Genomic DNA, 18,640 nt, shown 5'->3' with positions numbered 1-18,640 from the left:
CCAGGGTTTGTACTGGGAGGAGACTGGAACTGGGAGCCAGAAAAGGGCATCAAACTCAGTACTCTAATACGGAACGGAGGCATTTTAACGAGGCCAAATGCCATTACTCCAGCACATACTTTTTTTTTTTTTTTTTTTTTGGACAGGCAGAGTGGACAGTGAGAGACAGAGAGAAAGGTCTTCCTTTTCCGTTGGTTCATCCCCCAATAGCCGCTGTGGCCGGTGCACTGCGCTGATCCAAAGCCAGGAGCCAGGTGCTTTTCCTGGTCTCCCATGGGGTGCAGGGCCCAAAGACTTGGGCCATCCTCCACTGCACTCCTGGGCCACAGCAGAAAGCTGGACAGGAAGAGGAGCGACCGGGACAGAATCCGGCGCCCCGACCGGGACTAGAACCTGGGGTGCCGGCGCTGCACTAGGATTAGCCTAGTGAGCTGCGGCGCCGGCCCAGCACATACTTTTTTTGTTTGTTTGTTTGTTTGTTTTTTGACAGAGTGGATAGTGAGAGAGAGAGAGACAGAGAGAAAGGTCTTCCTTTGCCATTGGTTCACCCTCTAATGGCTGCCACGGCTGGTGAGCTGCGGCCGGCGCACCGCGCTGATCCGAAGCCAGGAGCCAGGTACTTCTCCTGGTCTCACATGGGGTGCAGGGCCCAAACACTTGGGCCATCCTCCACTGCCTTCCTGGGCCACAGTAGAGAGCTGGCCTAGAAGAGGGGCAACCGGGAAAGAATCCGGCTCCTCGACTGGGACTAGAACCCGGTGTGCCGGCGCCGCTAGGTGGAGGATTAGCCTACTGAGTCGCGGCGCCAGCCTCAGCACATACGTTTTTAACACATCATAGCATTTTTAAAATTGAACCAATGGGTGGGGGCAGCCCTGTAGTGTACCAGGTAAAGCAGCCACTCCCTGTCTTCACTCCAGAACCAGCCTCCTGCTAACATGCATCCTGGGAGGCAGTAGATGATGGCTCAATACTTGGATCCCTGCCACCTACATGGGAGATCTGGACTGAATTCCTGGCTCCTAGCTTTGGCCTGGCCTAGCCCCGGTTGTTGTGGCCATTTGAGGAGTGAACCAGTAGGTGGAAAATTTCTCTCCATCTGTCTTTCTGCCTTTCAAATAAAAATGAAAATATTTTTTTTTTTTAAGAAAACAGTGTTAACAAGGATGTGGAGAGATAGAAACCCTGTACACTGCTAGTGAAAATGTGAAATGATACAGTCACTGTGGCTAACAGGTAAATACACAATTACTGTATGACCCAGTGATTCCATTCTTGTGTATACACACACACCCCAAAAAACTGAAACTGGGACTCAGATTACAAAGCTATTGTTCACAGCAGCATTTTTCATAATAGTCAAAAGGTGGAAACAACTCAAGTGTTCATCAACATCAACAGATAAATGGATAAACAAATGGATACATACTTAGAATGGCATACTATTCAGCCAAAAAAAAGTATCAAGTTCTGATATATGCTATGACATGGATAAACTCTGAAAACATTATGCTAAGGGGGCTGGCGCGGTGGCACAGTGGGTTAAAGTCCTGCCCTGAGGCACCAGCATCCCATATGGACACCAATTCTGGTCCCGGCTGCTCCTCTTCCAATCCAGCTCTCTGCTATGGGCTGGGATAGCAGTGGAGGATGGCCCAAGTCGTTGGGCCCCTGCACCCATGTGGGAGACCCGGAGGAATCTCTTGGCTCATGACTTCTGATCAGTGCAGCTCCGGCCATTTGGCCATCTGGGGAGTGAACCAGTGGATGGAAGACCTCTCTCTCTGTACCTCTCTTTGCAGCTCTTTCACATAAATAAAATAAATCTTAAAAAAAAAAAAAAAAAAGAAAGAAAACATTATGCTAAATGAAGTCAGTCAAACACAAAAAGACAAAAATGTCAGGTAAATCTATAGAGACATAAAGTAGATTAGAGGTTATTAGAGGCTCAGGTCAGAGATACTGCTTAAACTTAAAAAAAAAAAAGTTACTGTTTACTAAGTCCAGTGTTTCCATTAAATAATTTAAAAGTTCCTGAAATGGACAGTCATATCTATAGAATCTTGTGAATATACTTTCCTTTTCTTTTTTCTTTTTGACAGGCAGAGTTTGATAGTGAGAGAGAGACAGAGTGAAAGGTCTTCCTTCCATTGGTTCACCCCCTCAAATGGCTGCTACGGTCGGCGTACCGCGCCAATCCAAAGCCAGGAGCCAGATACTTCCTCCTGGTCTCCCATGTGGGTGCAGGGCCCAAGCACTTGGGCCATCCTCCACTGCCTTCCCGGGCCACAGCAGAGAGCTGGCCTGGAAGAGGGACAACCGGGACAGAACCGGCACCCCGACCGGGACTAGAACCTGGTGTGCCGGCGCCGCGGGCGGAGGATTAGCCTAGTGAGCCGCATCACCGGTGTGAATGTACTTTCTTTCGTTTTGTTTTAAAGGTTTATTTATTTGAAAGGCAGTTAGAAAGAAAGAGATCTTCCACCCACTGGTTCACTCCTGGCCAGGGCTGGGCCCAGTCCAAAGCCAGGAGCCAGGAACTTCATCCATGTCTCCTACATAGGTGACAGGGGTTCAAGCACTTGGGCCATCTTCTGCTGCTTTCCCAGTCACACTAGCAGGGAGCTGGACCACAGGTGAGGCAGCTGGGACTTGAACAGGCACTCCGGGATGAGATGCCAGTGGGGTGGCAGCTTAACACACTATACTATACCACAACACTATCCCTAGAAATGTACTTAATGCCACTATTCACTTAAAATGGTAAATTTTATGCTATATATACCTTACCACAATTTTAAAAATTAATGAAACTAAAGTTAATTCTGAAATGAACTGATTTTTCCTAACTGTAAATCCCTTAAGGATGATATTAATATGTCTGAAATCATTTAGCTTTGAAAAAGTTTAAATTAAAAAAAAAAGAGAGGGAGAAAAGAAAAAGTTAAAATGCAGAATGCAGGGGCCAGTGTTGTGGTGTAGTGGGATAAGCCACCAAGTACAATGCTGGCATCCCATATGAGTGCCAGTTCAAGTCCAGGAGGCTCCAGTTCCAACCCAACTCCCTACTAACGTGCCTGGGAAAGCAGTGGAGGATAGCCCAAGTGCTTGGGCCCCTGCCACCCATGTGAGAGATCTTGATGGAGATCCAAGCTCCTGGCTTCAGCCTGGCCCAGCAGTGGCCACTGTAGGCATTTGGGGCATGAACCAGCAGAAATAAGCTCGCTCGCTCGCTCTCTCTCTGCCTTTGTCTTTGTAACTCTTCAAATAGTTTAAAAAAAAAGAGGTAAATAAATCATCACAAAAATGAATATACAGTGATACTGACCACATTTTAAAATAAAATTACGACATTCATAGGGCTCTTTTCTATAAAGCTGGTTTGTATTTTGAAACAAACTGTTTTTCCTTGAAATGCTGTGACTTCCAGGACCCACAAATCCTCTGAATTCCTCATCAGCTCTTCAAGATAGGCTCCCAGAGCTTCCTTTCCAGCCATCCTGGAATGCATCAACCTGTCCTCCTCTGGTGCAGAAAAGTACTTCCCTTTCTCTCCTAGACCCCCAAACAGGGAATCTCCCTGACAACTGCAAGCCTCCTGCCACCAAGAGGGCTTAAGACTGTTTTTCTCACCTTTATCTATCAATGAATTCAATTCAATTTTCAACATCTAAAGATATTGTTGCTGCTTCTAGCTTCAGGCTTTGCCAAACAAAATGACTGAACTGCTTTGAGACAACAGTCATGTACAATCACATCAAATGGCAAACAAACAGGAAAAATTGAGCCAAGAGCCCATACACCCAAGGCTGCTACTCTCACAAAACTGGCCAGTGACTGACCTTTGTACTCAGGGGTGAACTCTTTCATTTCTGGAGGAAGGGACTCGTAGAAGCGCTGTTCCCGGGAGATGAGGGGCTTGCACACAGTGTGGTCGTCGTAGCGCATCATGCTGCTGTGGCCGCCCACCTGGTGGATGAAGGGCTCCAGGAGGACTCCCCGGTCTCCAGCTCGACTTGCGTTCTTGCCATACTGCCCCACTTCCATGGTTTGACAAACACACATTGCGTTGGGGGCCGGTTGCACACTGAGGGCAGAGGATGCAGCACATGGGCCACAAAAGCAGACTGAGGTTGTAGATTCTGGTGAGCTGAAAGTCAATGGTCAGAGCTGTTCAGCTTATTATTGTGTCCTACAGAAAAGAGAGGAAGAGGCAATCAAAACACCTGGCAAATCACCATTTCCCTAAGAGCTCCATGAGTGAGAACAGGGACTGTTCTGTTCTCTACTAAGCACATCCCCAGCACATATAACACTGAGAGGCAGTTGGTAAATTTTTGTTGAATGATGCAACTTTGGGCTCCACATACATCTTTTTCGCACGCCCACTTTCTTTTTCTTTACTAGTTCCTCAGATCCCTTCAAAGTCTTCTAAGGGTTTTTAAGATTTATTTATAAAAAAGGCAGAATGACAGAGGGAGATCTTCCATCCGCTGGCTCACTTTCAAAATGCCCCAACAGACAAGTTTAGACTAGGCCAGGCTGAAACCAGGAGCCAGGAACGCCATTCAAGCCTCCCATGTGGGTGGTAGGAACCCAATACTTGAGCCATCATCTGCTGCCTCCCAGACGACTTAGCAGGAAGTTGGATTAGAAGCATGGAATAGCCAGGACTCAAACTAGGCAATCTGACACGGGATGCGGGGATCCAAGGTGCTGTAATCACAGTACTTGCTCTAAGGAGTTGATGTTAGAGCTACAGAAAGTTACAATCATCAGGTGGGATCAGGAAAAAGCAGAAGGCAACTGCCCAGTTCAGACTCCTCATCCAGTACCAGCAGGACTCCTTACAGGTCTCCCACATGGCTAGCAGGAACCTAAGTACTTGAGCTGCCATCTGCTGCCTCCCAGAATGTGCATTACCAGGAAGCTGGATAAACAGGAGCACCAGGACTTGAAGCTAGGCACTCCAACAGAGGATGCTGGTGCCCCCTTTCCTGTGCCAAACACCCACAGACACTAACTTTATTTCAAGAAGTTTATGTCATTCAAGAAAACAACAGCTTTCACAGATGTTCCTAGACTTAATCAAATTAAACAAGTATTAGCAAAAAGAAAGACTTGACAATTCTTCATAAACTACAAAGTAGGGCAGGCACTTGGTGCAGCAGTGAAGACATTACTTGGGAAAGACACCTGCATCTCATACTGGAGTGTCTGGTTGGAGTCCCAGCTCCTCTGTTTCCTAACACACACTCTGGGAGGTAGCATATGATGACTCAAGTTAACAGGGTAACTGCCATCACGTTTTGTAATGTATTCTTAAGTTCCCTCTCTTGTACTACTTTCCCAAGAACATTTTCTCTGGGAAATCCATGGAAATATAGACTTCTGTGCTGGCAAGAGTGTGCCAAGGAAAGAAGTAAAGGGTGGTTTTTAAGTATTACAAAACAGCCACTTGGCCGGCGCCGCGGCTCAACAGGCTAATCCTCCGCCTTGCGGTGCCGGCACACCGGGTTCTAGTCCCAGCCGGGGCGCCGGATTCTGTCCCGGTTGCCCCTCTTTCAGGCCAGCTCTCTGCTGTGGCCAGGGAGTGCAGTGGAGGATGGCCCAAGTGCTTGGGCCCTGCACCCCATGGCAGACCAGGAGAAGCACCTGGCTCCTGCTATCGGATCAGCGCAGTGCACCGGCTGCAGCGCGCCAGCCGCAGCGGCCATTGGAGAGTGAACCAACGGCAAAGGAAAACCTTTCTCTCTGTCTCTCTCTCTCACTGTCCACTCTGCCTGTCAAAAAAAAAAAAAAAAAAAAAAAAAAAAAAGTGGAAAAAAAAACCAGCCACTTAAATTCTACTGCTTGGGGTCAATGTTGTGGCATAGCAGGTTAAGCCACCATGGCCTTCAACAATGAGATCCCATATGGTTGCCAGTTCTACTCTTGGCTGTTCCACTTCCTATCGAGCTCCCTGCTAATGCTCCTGGAAAAGCAGCAGAGGACGACCCACATGCTTGGCCCCTGCACCCATGTGGGAGACTGGGAAGAAGTTCCTGGTTCCTGGCTTTGGTCTGGCCCAGCCCTGGTTGTTGTAGCCATTTAGAGAGTGAACCAGCAGATGGCAGACCTCTCTGTCCCCCACCCCCTCACCCAGTAAATCTACCTTTCAAATAAATTTTTAATTAAATTAACTCTACTGCTCAGATCTTATCTAGGCAGCCACAGGCACCACAGGAAGAATTTGTGATATGTCATACCAGTTTTTTTTTTTTTTTTTTTAAAGATTTCATTTGTTTGAAAGTCAAGTTAGAGAGAGATCTCTTTCATCTGCTGGTTCATTCCCCAGATGGCCAAGGCTGGGCCAGGCCAAAGCCAGGAGCCAGGAGCTTCTTTGGGTCTCCCACATGGGTAATAAGGGCCCAAGCACTTGGGCCATCTTCCGCTGCTTTTCCTGGGCCATTAGCAGGGAGTTGGATTGGAAGCGGGGCAGCTGGGACACAAACCAGTGCCCACATGGGATGCCACTATTGATGGGGGTGGCTTTACCAGCTATGCCATAATGCTGGCCCCATCAAAACAGTTTCCTTTTTTTTTTTTTTTTTTTTTTTTTTGACAGGCAGAGTTAGACAGTGAGACAGAGTGAAAGGTCTTCCTTCTGTTGGTTCACCCCCAAAATGGCTGCTACAGCCGGCGTGCTGCACCGATCCAAAGCCAGGAGCCAGGTGCTTCCTCATGGTCTCCCATGCGGGTGCAGGGCCTAAGTACTTGGGCCATCCTCCACTGCCTTCCCGGGCCACAGCAGAGAGCTGGACTAGAAGAGGAGCAACCGGGACAGAATCCGGCGCCCCGACTGGGACTGGAACCCGGGGTGCCAGTGTCACAGGCAGAGGATTAGCCTAGTGAGCTGCAGCGCCAGCCTGCCTTTTTTTTTTTTTTTTTTTTAAATATTTATTTATTTGAAAGGCAGAGTTACAAATAGGCAGAGGCAGAGAGAGAGAGAGAGAGAGGTCCTTTTATCCGCTGGTTCACTCCCCAAATGGTTGCAATGGCTGGAGCTGAGCCGATAGAAGTCAGGAGCTTCTTCTGGGTCTCCTACGTAGGTGCAGGGGCCCTAGGATTTGAGCCACCTTCTACTACTTCCAATCCAGCTCCCTGCTAACGCGCCTGGGAAAGCAGTGGAAGATGGTCCAAGTGCTTGAGCCCCTGCACCCACCTGGGAGACTTAGAAGCTCCTGGCTCCGTCTGGCCCAGCCCCAGCTGTTGTGGCCATTTGGGGAGTGAACTAGTGGAGGGAAAGCCTCTCTCTGTCTCTCCCTCTCTGTAACACTGTCTTTCAAATAAGTAAATCTTAAGAAAAAGAAAACAGAAATGGGGGCCGGTGCCGTGGCACAGTAGGTTAATCCTCCACCTGAAGCGCCAGCATCCCATATGGGCGCCCATTTAGTCCCGGCTGCTCCTCTTCCAATCCCGTTCTCTGCTATGGCCTGGGAAAGGAGCAGAAGATGGCCCAAGTGCTTGGACCCCTGCACCCACATGGGAAGACCGGGAAGAAGTTCCTGGCTGTTCAGATCACCACAGCTCCAGCCATTGCAGCCATTTGGGGAGTAAACCAACAGAAGGAAGACTTTTCTCTGTCTTTTCCTCTCACTGTCTGTAACTCTACCTCACAAATAAATAAATAAAATCTTGAAAAACAGAAATGAAGTCAAGATTATAGGATAATTATACATTAGATCTGTGTTCTGATTACTATGTCTCCTTCTGTTGGGTTGTTCATGTTGTTCATGTTAGGGTCTGAATCAGAACCAGGGAAGGCAGGAAAACGATAGCACCAAGCAAGGTTTTGGTTTGCCAAAATAGATACTTTGGTTAAGAGATCTCTCCATCCACTGGCTCACTTCCTAAATGGATGCAAAGGTCAGAGCTGGGTCAGGTTGAAATCAAGAGCCCAGAATTCCATTAGGGTCTCCCACATGGGTGGCAAGTGCTGAAGCACTCTGCTGTCTTCCAAGGCACATCAGCAGTGAGCTGGATCAGAAGTAGAGCAGCAGAGATACAAACTGGTGCTTTGATATGGGATGCTGGTATTGTAAGCGGCAGCTTTTTCGCTAACTGTGCCTTTGTTTTAAAAAAACTTTCCGTTCCCTATTTTAAGGTAATTACTAGATAAAATGGGAAGGAGGTTATTTATAAAAATGTCAGTTACAATAGTATATTGGCTTTCTCATTAAGGTAACCAAATTTTTTCTTAAGATTTATTTGAATGGCAGAAAGAGTGAGCAAGTGAGCAAGCAATCTTCCATCCACTGATTCACTCCCCAGTGGTCACAATGGCTGGGGCTAGCCAAGCCAAAGCCAGGAACCTAGAACTCCAATGTAGGTGGCAAGTGCCCAAGAACTTGAGCCATCTTGCACTGCTTTCCTAAGCACATTAGCAGAGAGCTGGATCAGAAGTGGGCCAGCCAGGACTTGAACTGGCAGTCATATGGGATACCAGTGTTACAGGCAGTGGTTTAACCTCCTGAGCCACAGCACCAGCCCCGAAAGAAACTTTGTGAACAAATAATTGAACTCCAAAATGAATTATGTCTCTTCCAAGTAAAATGAAGTTTCTGACATTGCTGAAATTTGTATATTGATTTGTTTTCCAATTTCAAAGCAAGAGCTATTGGTAAGAGGAAATGATTATCATTTTTTATTATTCATAAATTAATAAATGAGATATTTAATTCTATAAAACATTAAAATGGATAAATCGCGGCATATTCACACAATGGAATACTATATAGAAATTAAAAAGAACTGCTATCACACACAATACTGGTGACTTTCACAGGCATGATGTAGCAACAAAAAATCTAGACACAAAACTCTTCATGTGGTATAATCCTACTTAAACAAAGTTAAAAATGATGATGGAGACCCCAATTGCACTTACTCTGGAAAAATATTAAAAAAGGGGCACAGAGGGTTAAAGCCCTGGCATCCCATATAGGCGCCCATTCTAATCCCGGCTGCTCCTCTTCCGGTCCAGCTCTCTGTTATGACCTGGGAAAGCAGCAGAAGATGGCCCAAGTCCTTGGGCCCCTGTACACACATTGGAGACTGGGAAGAAGCACCAGGCTCCTGGATTTGGATCAGCAAAGCTCTGGCCATTACAGCCATTGGGGAGTGAACCAACGAACAGAAGACCTTTCTTTCTCTCCCTCTGTCTGTAACTCTACCTCTCAAATAAAAAATCTTTAAAAAGGGGGGGAGGGCACAGGGGCCAGCAATGTGGCGTAGCGGGTAAAGCCATCGTTTGCAATGCCAGCACCCCATATGGGCACTAGTTCAATTACCAGCTGCTCCACTTCCGATGTCATCACAAATTTTCTGAAGTATCTTCATCTACATAGATATAATTACATCACCACCTCTAACAAGTCTCCAAATTGAATTCCCAAAAGTACCTAAATGTGCAAAATAAAACTTATATAGAAAAAAATTTAAATGCCTTTCTACAAAAATTAGGGAAAATTCCATAAACAAGACATAAAATATAAAAATCACAACTCCATTTTTACAGCTGGTCTCACCAAAAACCTGGCAGTCACTCTGGATTCCTCTTCTGTCAAACCCCATTAAGCATCAACCCAGAATTTTCCCAGATTTCAACCACTTCTTACTATCTTCAGTGTGACTGCCATGGTATTGCTGTGGGTAGGCATACAGAATAAAATTGATCAGGTTTGTGAGCTGGAAGACCACGCTTTCAACATGCCCCTCTGTGACCTCATAACCCCCTCCTGACCACACCTGTGTGTATCAGGCTAATTAACCACTCCCCTTTGGAAATAGATTAAAGGCCTGGAACATGGTGGGCCCAGCCCTTTTGGCCCCTTTTGGTCCTTTTGCCATTGTGAGCCCTTGCTGCCCTGCGCTTTCGGGGCGCGTGGCCTTTGGGCCACCTGCCCCATGCTTCCTGGCCTGCATGCTCCTACACATGGCTGGCTCCTGGTACTCAGTATGAATCCAGATTTCTCTATCCTTTAGATAAGGCCCTCTCTTATGCATTTCTCTCACGGAATAAAAAGCTGTAAAACTTATAATCCTGCCTCGTTCATTTGTGCCAGTATTCTGAATTCTCTGAATATTAGGCAAGAACCAATAGGCTTTATTAATATTCTGAGTTTATTAATAAGCACATGGTAATATAATTGGCAACTCATACTCTGATATCAGTATGATCCCTAGCACTTTTCAGTTCTTTTTTTTGTTGTTAAAGATTTATTTGAAAGTCAGAGTTACACAGAGAGAGAGAAGGAGAGGCAGAGGGAGAGAAAAAGAGGGGTCTCCCATCCACTGGTTCACTCCCTGACTGGCCACAATGGCCAGAGCTGCGCAGATCTGAAGCCAGGAGCCAGGAGCTTCCTCCGGGTCTCCCACGTGAGTGCAGGAGCCCAAAGGACTTGGGCCATCTTCCACTGCTTTCCCAGGTCACAGCAGAGAGCTTGATCAGAAGTTGAGCAGCCAGGACTTGAACCGGTGCCCATATGGGATGCTGGCACTGCAGGTGGCAGCTTTACCAGCTATGCCTCAGTGCCCGCCCCAGCACTTCTCACGTCTAACCAACTGGCCTCCCTTCTTCTATTACAGCCTTCCAGGAGTCTGTTCGCAATACAACAGTCATGGTGATTCTGGTAAGAGCAGAGTCAGAGCACATGACTTTCTTTGTTCTGAACCTTACAATGGCTCCCATCTCACTGTGAATAAAAGCCAACTGCTTACCATAACCCACAAGATTTGCATTCTTCCTTACTCCTTACACATTCCTCTGACCTCATTTCCTATCCCTCTGCCTCTCGCTGATTATCCCATTCCAGTCATACTAGCCTCCATGCTGTTCCTCACACAGGGAACCCAAGTCCCTACATAGTGTCTCTAATGTAGGTCTTTGTTTTCCTCCCTTAGCTTAAAGTTCCTTTACCCTGCTCCGAAGGTAGCAAATCAACCTGCTGCTAAGATTAACTCACTGAATTGAGGGAGAGGTACATTAGGTCCAGTCAGCCTCACAGGGTCCCAGATCACAAGACTCATGAAGTCACTGATGAGTCTATTGATAACATCTTGATGTCAGGTTCTGTTTTAAGGGTTTTGTTATTGTTTACAGAAACTCTAGGCCCTAAGCAAAAATTAACAATCAACTGCAGATAGCCCTGATACTGACCAGAGCTCAGTTTGCTATCATCAAAATTACCAAAGCAACACAACTGCGATTCTAACACTGATCAATCAAAAAAGGGCCACAAACACTGTGGATGGACCAACCAGAGACCTGCGCACAAGCATACATTTCTCAACCCCTTCAGTCAGTAAGACTGGTTAGCCTCAGTTTTGCTCGGTGCTTTGCAACAGTAACTATCTACTTTCTTCTATCACTCCTGTGCCAGTAATTGACTCACTGCATTCTGGGCAGAGACCCAGGTTTTGTGGTTCTGCAACACCAGACATATTCCCATCTTAGCACTTCGTACTTAGTCTCTGTACTAGCCATCTCCTCTGCCTACATGTTCTGTCCCCAGACATGATGGCTAACTCTCAAAAGTCTTTGATTGGGGCCGGCGCCGCGGCTCACTAGGCTAATCCTCCGCCTAGCGGCGCCGGCACACCAAGTTCTAGTCCCGGTCGGGGCGCCAGATTCTGTCCCGGTTGCCCCTCTTCCAGGCCAGCCCTCTGCTGTGGCCAGGGAGTGCAGTGGAGGATGGCCCAGGTGCTTGGGCCCTGCACCCCATGGGAGACCAGGAAAAGCACCTGGCTCCTGGCTCCTGCCATCGGATCAGCGCGGTGCGGCGGCCGCAGCGCGCCAGCCGCGGCGGCCATTGGAGGGTGAACCAACGGCAAAAGGAAGACCTTTCTCTCTGTCTCTCTCTCTCACTGTCCACTCTGCCTGTAAAAAAAAAAAAAAAAAAAAAAAAGAAAAAAGAAAAAGTCTTTGATTGGGGCCAGAACTGTGGCATAGTGAGTAAAGCCACCGCCTCTAGTGCCAGCATCCCATATGGGTGCGGGTTCTAGTTCTGTCTGCTCCACTTCCAATTCAGCTCTCTGCTAAGGCGTGGGAGAGCGGTGGAAGATGGCCTTGGGCTCCTGCACCCATGTGGGAGACTGGGAAGAAGCTCCTGGCTCTTGGCTCCGAATTGGCCTAACTCCAGCTGTTGCGGCCATTTGGGGAGTGAACCAGCAGACAGAAGGCCTTCGGCCTCTGCCTCTCTGTAACTCTGTGTTTCAAATAAATACATAAATCTTCAAAAAAAAAAAAAGTTTTTGATCAAACGCTTCTTCTCAGCCAAGGTTTACCTTATCCTCCCAACTGCAATCCCACCCGTACTCTCCACTCCCCTTTAATCTCAGGGTTTCCTTTCCCCCCATGGTTCTGTTGCCTTTCTGACATACTATATGCTTCACTTACTGACAATGTTTATTATTTATTATGATGATATTAGATGCATGAAGGTAGGGCACTGTCCATTTTGTTCACTATACTGTTCACTATACATTTTGCTCACTCTACCAGAGCAGTGCCTGGCACACAGTGGTCACACAATGTATTTACCTGAATAAATGAATGAATGCTTCAATTTATGGAATAGATGTATATAGAATAAGTATGTAACATAACGAAAAACATTTGGGGGCCACCAAGCGCTGTGGCATAGTGGGCTAAGCCTCTACCTGTGGTGCTGAAATCCCACGTGGGTGCTAGTTTCAGTCCCAGCTGCTCCTCTTAGGATCCAGCTCTCTGCTATGGCCTGGAAAAGCAGTGGAAGATGGCCCAGGCCCTTGGGCCCTTCCACCCACGTGGAAGATCCAGAGGAAACACCTGGCTCCTAGCTTCAGATTGGCCCAGCTCTGGCTGTTTCTGCCATTTGGGGAGTGAACCAGTGGATAGAAGACTTTTCTCTCTGTCTCTCCCTCTCTCTGCCTATGACTCTACCTCTCAAATAAACAAATCTTAAAAAAAATTTGTAAAGAGACAAGGTGTTTAAAAAAAAAAAAAACTAACATAAGCCCAAAGAATTCACAAACTTCTAATTTAGACCTACCAAACAAGAACAGAGAGTTAACATGGCCTTTACAAAGAACAAAGTGGCAATTCCAAATTGGCAAATAAAGGCAACATAAAATTATGTGCTTTGACTCAAACAGACTTGATTTACGGAGAATAAAGGAGTTTAAATGTTACCTATATAAAAGAAAAACAGCAAAAACCTAAGCAAAATATGGAAGGAAAAAGAAGATAGCTTTTGAAGAACAGGATTAGATAATTTTTATCAATGACACAAAAGAGAAACAAAGGCAGTAAAATGAAGCAAATACAAATAATCTTAACGATAAAGGATGGCCCAGATCAAAGAACTTATTGAACCAAATTTAGGAGATACAATGTATGTAGCATTTTTTTGTTCTGTTTTGTTTATCTGTTTTAATTCAAGAACACAGCAAGCCTAGAAAGTAGCAATGAATAAAAGCCCTGGCAAACAAAGAGCAACTGCAATCAGATAGGGAGGCCAACAAGGTCAGGATTATTTTAAGAACAGAAAGGCACTGTCTCCACAGCAACTGGAAGACAATACTTGGTTACTGGATTCTTCAGGCAGGCAGGTACAGACATAAACTGCAGATCAGCCAGAATGTACTCTGACAAACTCAGTTAAAATGCTAAATTCACTTGTGTTTGATATCTTTTTATAGTGTAAAGCAAAGCATTATTGGTACCCTCATATTTCACATGTTTCTGTAAATTACCTCAAAATTTTCTAAGAAACTGGTTTAAGAGGCAGGCAGGGTTGAAGCCCTGGGGCCATCCAAAGGATGTGGGGTGGTTGCTTGGTGCTGCAATGAAGAAACCACTTGGGGGCCAACGCTGCAGCACAGCAGCGTGTAAAGCTGCCACCTGCGTCAGCTTAAGTCCTGGCTGCTCCACTTCCAATCTAGCTGCCTCTGCTACGGCCTGGGAAAGCAGTAGAAGATGATCCAAGTGCTTGGACCCCTGCACCCACATGGGAGACCCGGAAGAAGCTCCTGGCTTTGGCCTGGCCCAGCTCTGGCTGTTGTGGCCATTTGCGGAGTAAACCAGCAGATGGAAGACCTCTCTCCACCCCTGTCTCTTTGTAACTCTACCTTTTAAATAAATAAATAAATCTTAAAAAAAAAAAAAAAAAAGGCAGGCATTTGGTGTAGCTGTTAAAAGGCACCCACACCCTTCATTAGAGTGCCTGGATTGAGTCTTAGCTCTACTTCTGATCTAGCCTCCCACTAACACATACCCTGAGAAGGTAGCAATGACTCAAGTACTTGGGTTCCTGCTATTCAGGTTAGAGACCCAGATTGAGTTTCTGGCTCCTGACTTTGGCTTGGCCCATTTCTGGCTGTTGTGAGCATTTAGGGCAAGGGTAGGAAATGTGTGGACCATGAGCTGTATAAGGCTGGTGAAATCATTTGGTTTGGCTCTGCCACAGCAACCATAGGCAGGACTTGGGGAAATTCAGTAACTCTATAGCAGGCTAATATTTATTAGGGGGGGGAGGGTTAATATTTAACCTGATCATTTTCTATGACCCATAAATGATATTATAAATATCCAAATGGCTTTGGCAGAAAAAGAGATTCCAGCTGGCGCCGCGGCTCACTTGGCTAATCCTCCGCCTGTGGCGCCGGCACCCTGGGTTCTAGTCCCAGTCGGGGCACTGGATTCTGTCTCAGTTGCTCCTCTTCCAGTCAAGCTCTCTGCTGTGGCCCAGGAAGGCAGTGGAGGATGGCCCAAGTGCTTGGGCCCTGCACCCACATGGGAGACTGGGAGGAAGCACCTGGCTCCTGGCTTCGGATCAGCACAGCATGCCGGCTGCAGCGCCCCAGCCATAGCGGCCATTTGGGGGGTGAACCAATGGAAACGAAGACCTTTCTGTCTCTAATTCTGTCAAAAAAAAAAAAAAAGAAGAAAAGAAAAAGAAAAAAAAAAGATTCCCCACGCCCCTGATTTAGAGGAATGAACCGGTGAAAAATAAAACAAATGCAATTTTTAAAAAGTTGGTTTATAAACCCAGCATTTCTATTACCTCTCCTAAAATTAAATAGGGCCACTTAAGCATGCAAAGTATGACAGAGTATCATGTTCTTTAAAAATCATATTCTTAAAAAAGTTAAAATATTGCTTTAGATATTCACATCCATAAACAAGTACCTTGGTTTAAGTTTCAATTCTATTCCTAAATTCCAGCTTCCTGCTCATGGACACCTTAGGAAGCAGCAGGTTCACATAACCTGAGTCCCTGATACCCACATGACAGACCCAGACTGAGTTACCAGCTCCCAGTTTCAGTTTGGACCAGCCCCAGCTGTAGTGGGCATCTGGGGGAGTGAACCAGTAGATGGGAAATTTTTGCCTTCCTCTGTCTCTGCTTTTCAAATAAACATGTTTCTGTAAATAAACAAACATATATATATATATATTTTAATTAAAGTTAAGCTTGCTAAGCTAGGAATGTTAAACAAAATTGTGGCAATAGTATTTCTGAAGGTTTTGGCAAATGTGTTTTTGATTTGTTTTTCACTGTCTGATATAATCCAAGGGGAAAATAGTAAAATTACTGTAATTTTAGAACACAATGATAAGTCACTATAACAGAAAGAATACATAAAGCTTGGGTTGCATGAATCTGGATTTCATGAAAACTAACTTCTAATTAACTCCAGAAATAAGCAAGCATCAATATGGGCTGACAGGAAAGGATAATGAAACACCTTCAAATTCATGGGCCAAAAAACTCCAGCAGGGCAGGCATTAGGGCACAGTGGGTGAAGTTCCAGCTTGGGATGCTCACATCCTATATGAATGTCTTGTTTAAGCCCCACCTACTCCATGTTTCAGATTCAGCTTAATGATCATGTGTCCAGAAGACAGCAGATAATAAGCCCAAGTACTTGAGTTCCTGTTACCCACATGGGAAACCCAGATGGAATTCCTAGCTCCTGGCTTCATGCTGGCCTAGACCCAGAAACATGCTGCGTTCGTTTAAGGAGTGAACCGGGGATGAAGATCGATAGCTCTCTCTCACTCTCGCTCTCCCCACGTCATTCTGCTTTTCAAAAAAATAAATAAATCTTAAAACAAAAAACCTACATCAGAAAGCTGACAAGAAAACACGTAAGGGAAGGAACCTAAGGCCTTCTTAAACACAAGTTTCAAGTCCATTCTTGCCTTTACATGTGAAACTGCAGGTGCTGATACAGATCAGTTATGACGGTGAGACAACACTCTATTTCCCTCCACCTTCATGGACTGTCTCAAACAGATGGATGCCACTGCTACTTGCCTTTGAGGAGGAGGGAAATTAGGAAACATTCTTAAGTAGGACTACCAATCTGAACCTACCAACCTACCAGGGCTGAAACATCCCTGAACTAGAATCCAGAACTGCGTAAAGAGCCCGGGAACAATCTGGGAGGTGTAACACACAAAGTGAAAAAAAGCTTGTTTTATTATTTGACCACAGAGAAAGATGAAGGACTGTTTAGATTCCTGGGTCCTATCGCAGAAGCTGGGTAACACTGGCATCCCAAGAAAGGAGGAAAGGAATCTTGGAGGCGGCCTGAGATGTGCCAGCCCATCAAGGAAGAGCTACCACAGAATTAATTCAGGACAAGGAAAGATTCTGGAGTCCAGTGAGTCTCCTTCCTGTTTTTACTTGATTTCTATATTAGAAATCTGTACTGGGGCCAACACCTGCAGTGCCTGCATCCCATATGGGTGCTGGTTCAAGTCCTGGCTGCTCCACTTCAAATCCAACTCTCTGCTACGGCCTGGGAAAGCAGCACAAGATGGCCCAAGTCCTTGAGTCCCTACACCCACGTGGGAGACCCAGAAGAAGCTCCTGGCTCCTGGCATTGGATTGGCGCAGCTCTGGCTATTGTGGCCAACTGGGGAGTGAACCAGTGGATGGAAGATTCTCTCCCTCTGCTCTGTGTATCTCTGACTTTCGAATAAATAAATAAATCTAAAAAAAAAATCTGTGCTTCCTCAAATACATTCTTTAGTAAAGATCCTTTGGAAAATGGCTGTCTCAATTGTGCTAAGTGGGAGAGAAGGGGTATTCAAGGACAGACTTTTCAGGTTAGAGCTTCGAAGTACTAGAGGAAATCAAAATGAGGAACACAAGTGTCCCCTCCTTCCCACCTGAAACATTTTCTGCACCTGATTATGCTTCAACAAGAAGCCACAGGAATGCCTGCACTGTGACTAAGTACAGGTGAGCAATAACTGAATCAGCTAAGTCTCACCCAGCACATTTATACGTCAATCTAAATATGGTCAAAGCTAGAAGTGTAGGCCGGCGCCGCGGCTCAACAGGCTAATCCTCCGCCTGTGGCACCGGCACCCGGGGTTCTAGTCCCGGTCGGGGCGCCGGGTACTAGTCCCATTTGCTCCTCTTCCAGTCCAGCTCTCTGCTGTGGCCCAGGAGGGCAGTGGAGGATGCCCAAATAATTGGGCCCTGCACCCGCATGGGGGACCAGGAGAAGCACCTGGCTCCTGGCTGTGGATCAGCGAGGTGTGCAGCAGCCATTGGAGGGTGAACCAACGGTAAAGGAAGACCTTTCTCCCTGTTTCTCTCTCTCACTGTCCACTCTGCCTGCCAAAAAAAAAAAAAAAAAAAAAAGAAAGCTAGATGTGTAGAAATATGGCAGCAATGGTGCTAAAAGAAACACAAGGAGGCCAAACTGGTGTTGTTTCACAGTGGATAAAGTTGCTGCTTGTCAAGCCATCCTCTAGGGCACTGGTCCATGTCCTGGCTGCTCCACTTCCAATCCAGCTCCCTCCTTACTGATGGCCTAGGAGAAGTAGCAGAGGAGTGCTTGGGCCCCTGCACCTACATGGCAGACCAGGAGGGAGCTCCTGGCTTCAACCTGGCCCAGTGCTGGCTGTTGAGGCCATTTGGAGAATGTCAGCGAATGGAAGATCTCTATCTTTCCCTCTTTCTGTAGTTCTTTCAAGTACATAAAGCTAAAAAAACACACACACAGTATCACAGCACTTAAAATGAGGTGTCTAAAATATGGAATGGGAGCTTCTTGGATTTATTTCCTACCACCAATCTCACTGAAGACAAAAGCCAAAGAGAGAAGTTTCTGACCACTGAAAGAAGTAAGGGGATGTTCCCAGGCTCACTGTCACAGCCTAGGTTTCTGGCCTAACCAATCAAATCTGATTCTTTTTCTTCATTTCAGTCCTACTGTAGTGCAACTAAATTAGAGGCTGAGCACAATGAGGGCAAACTGACATGACTGAGGCAGAGGTGACTGGGAGACGAGAACGTGCCTACCGTCTGAGGATTTCTATTTCACCATAACATCTTTCGAATAAAATCTGGTATTTCAAAACAGAAACAAAACAAGAAGTCTTGTTACTCATCCTAATTTCAACTACCTGTATTCATTCTGGGTTGGAAAGAAGAAGCAAAATCAATCTACAAACTTTTTTTTGATAATTGAAAAAGAAAAATTTCTAACATTTTATGAAGTCAACTATCACTGTTAACAAAAAAAAACCTACTTACCTAAATTTTTAAAAAATTACGTATCAATAACCATCATGAACACAGACACAAAAATTCTT

General features: G+C 46.0%; 1 protein-coding gene across 5 annotated transcripts in view; it reads right to left on the bottom strand.

Annotated features, from left to right (window-relative positions):
* Window positions 1-18,640, bottom strand: part of IP6K1 (inositol hexakisphosphate kinase 1) — a 74,271-nt gene that overhangs the window by 18,741 nt on the left and 36,890 nt on the right. For 4 of the 5 annotated variants that reach the window (XR_016214821.1, XM_089306276.1, XM_002713200.6 and 1 more), the window contains exon 2: window positions 3,843-4,192. Coding sequence is in view for 4 of the 5 variants with exons in the window: in XM_089306276.1 (XP_089162402.1) it covers window positions 3,843-4,065 (223 nt within the window). In the remaining variant the exon portion in view is untranslated. Of the gene's footprint in view, window positions 1-3,842; window positions 4,193-9,569; window positions 9,592-18,640 lie in introns of those variants that run through there. The other variant, XM_089306277.1, reaches the window with a different exon arrangement.

Source organism: Oryctolagus cuniculus, chromosome 10, assembly GCF_051225735.1.
Source record: "Oryctolagus cuniculus isolate XC-2025 breed Fujian yellow rabbit chromosome 10, ASM5122573v1, whole genome shotgun sequence".
NCBI classification, from domain to species: domain Eukaryota; kingdom Metazoa; phylum Chordata; class Mammalia; order Lagomorpha; family Leporidae; genus Oryctolagus; species Oryctolagus cuniculus.
The sequence above is the reverse complement of the archived record's forward strand: the minus strand, read 5'-3'. Positions and strand labels throughout refer to the sequence as shown.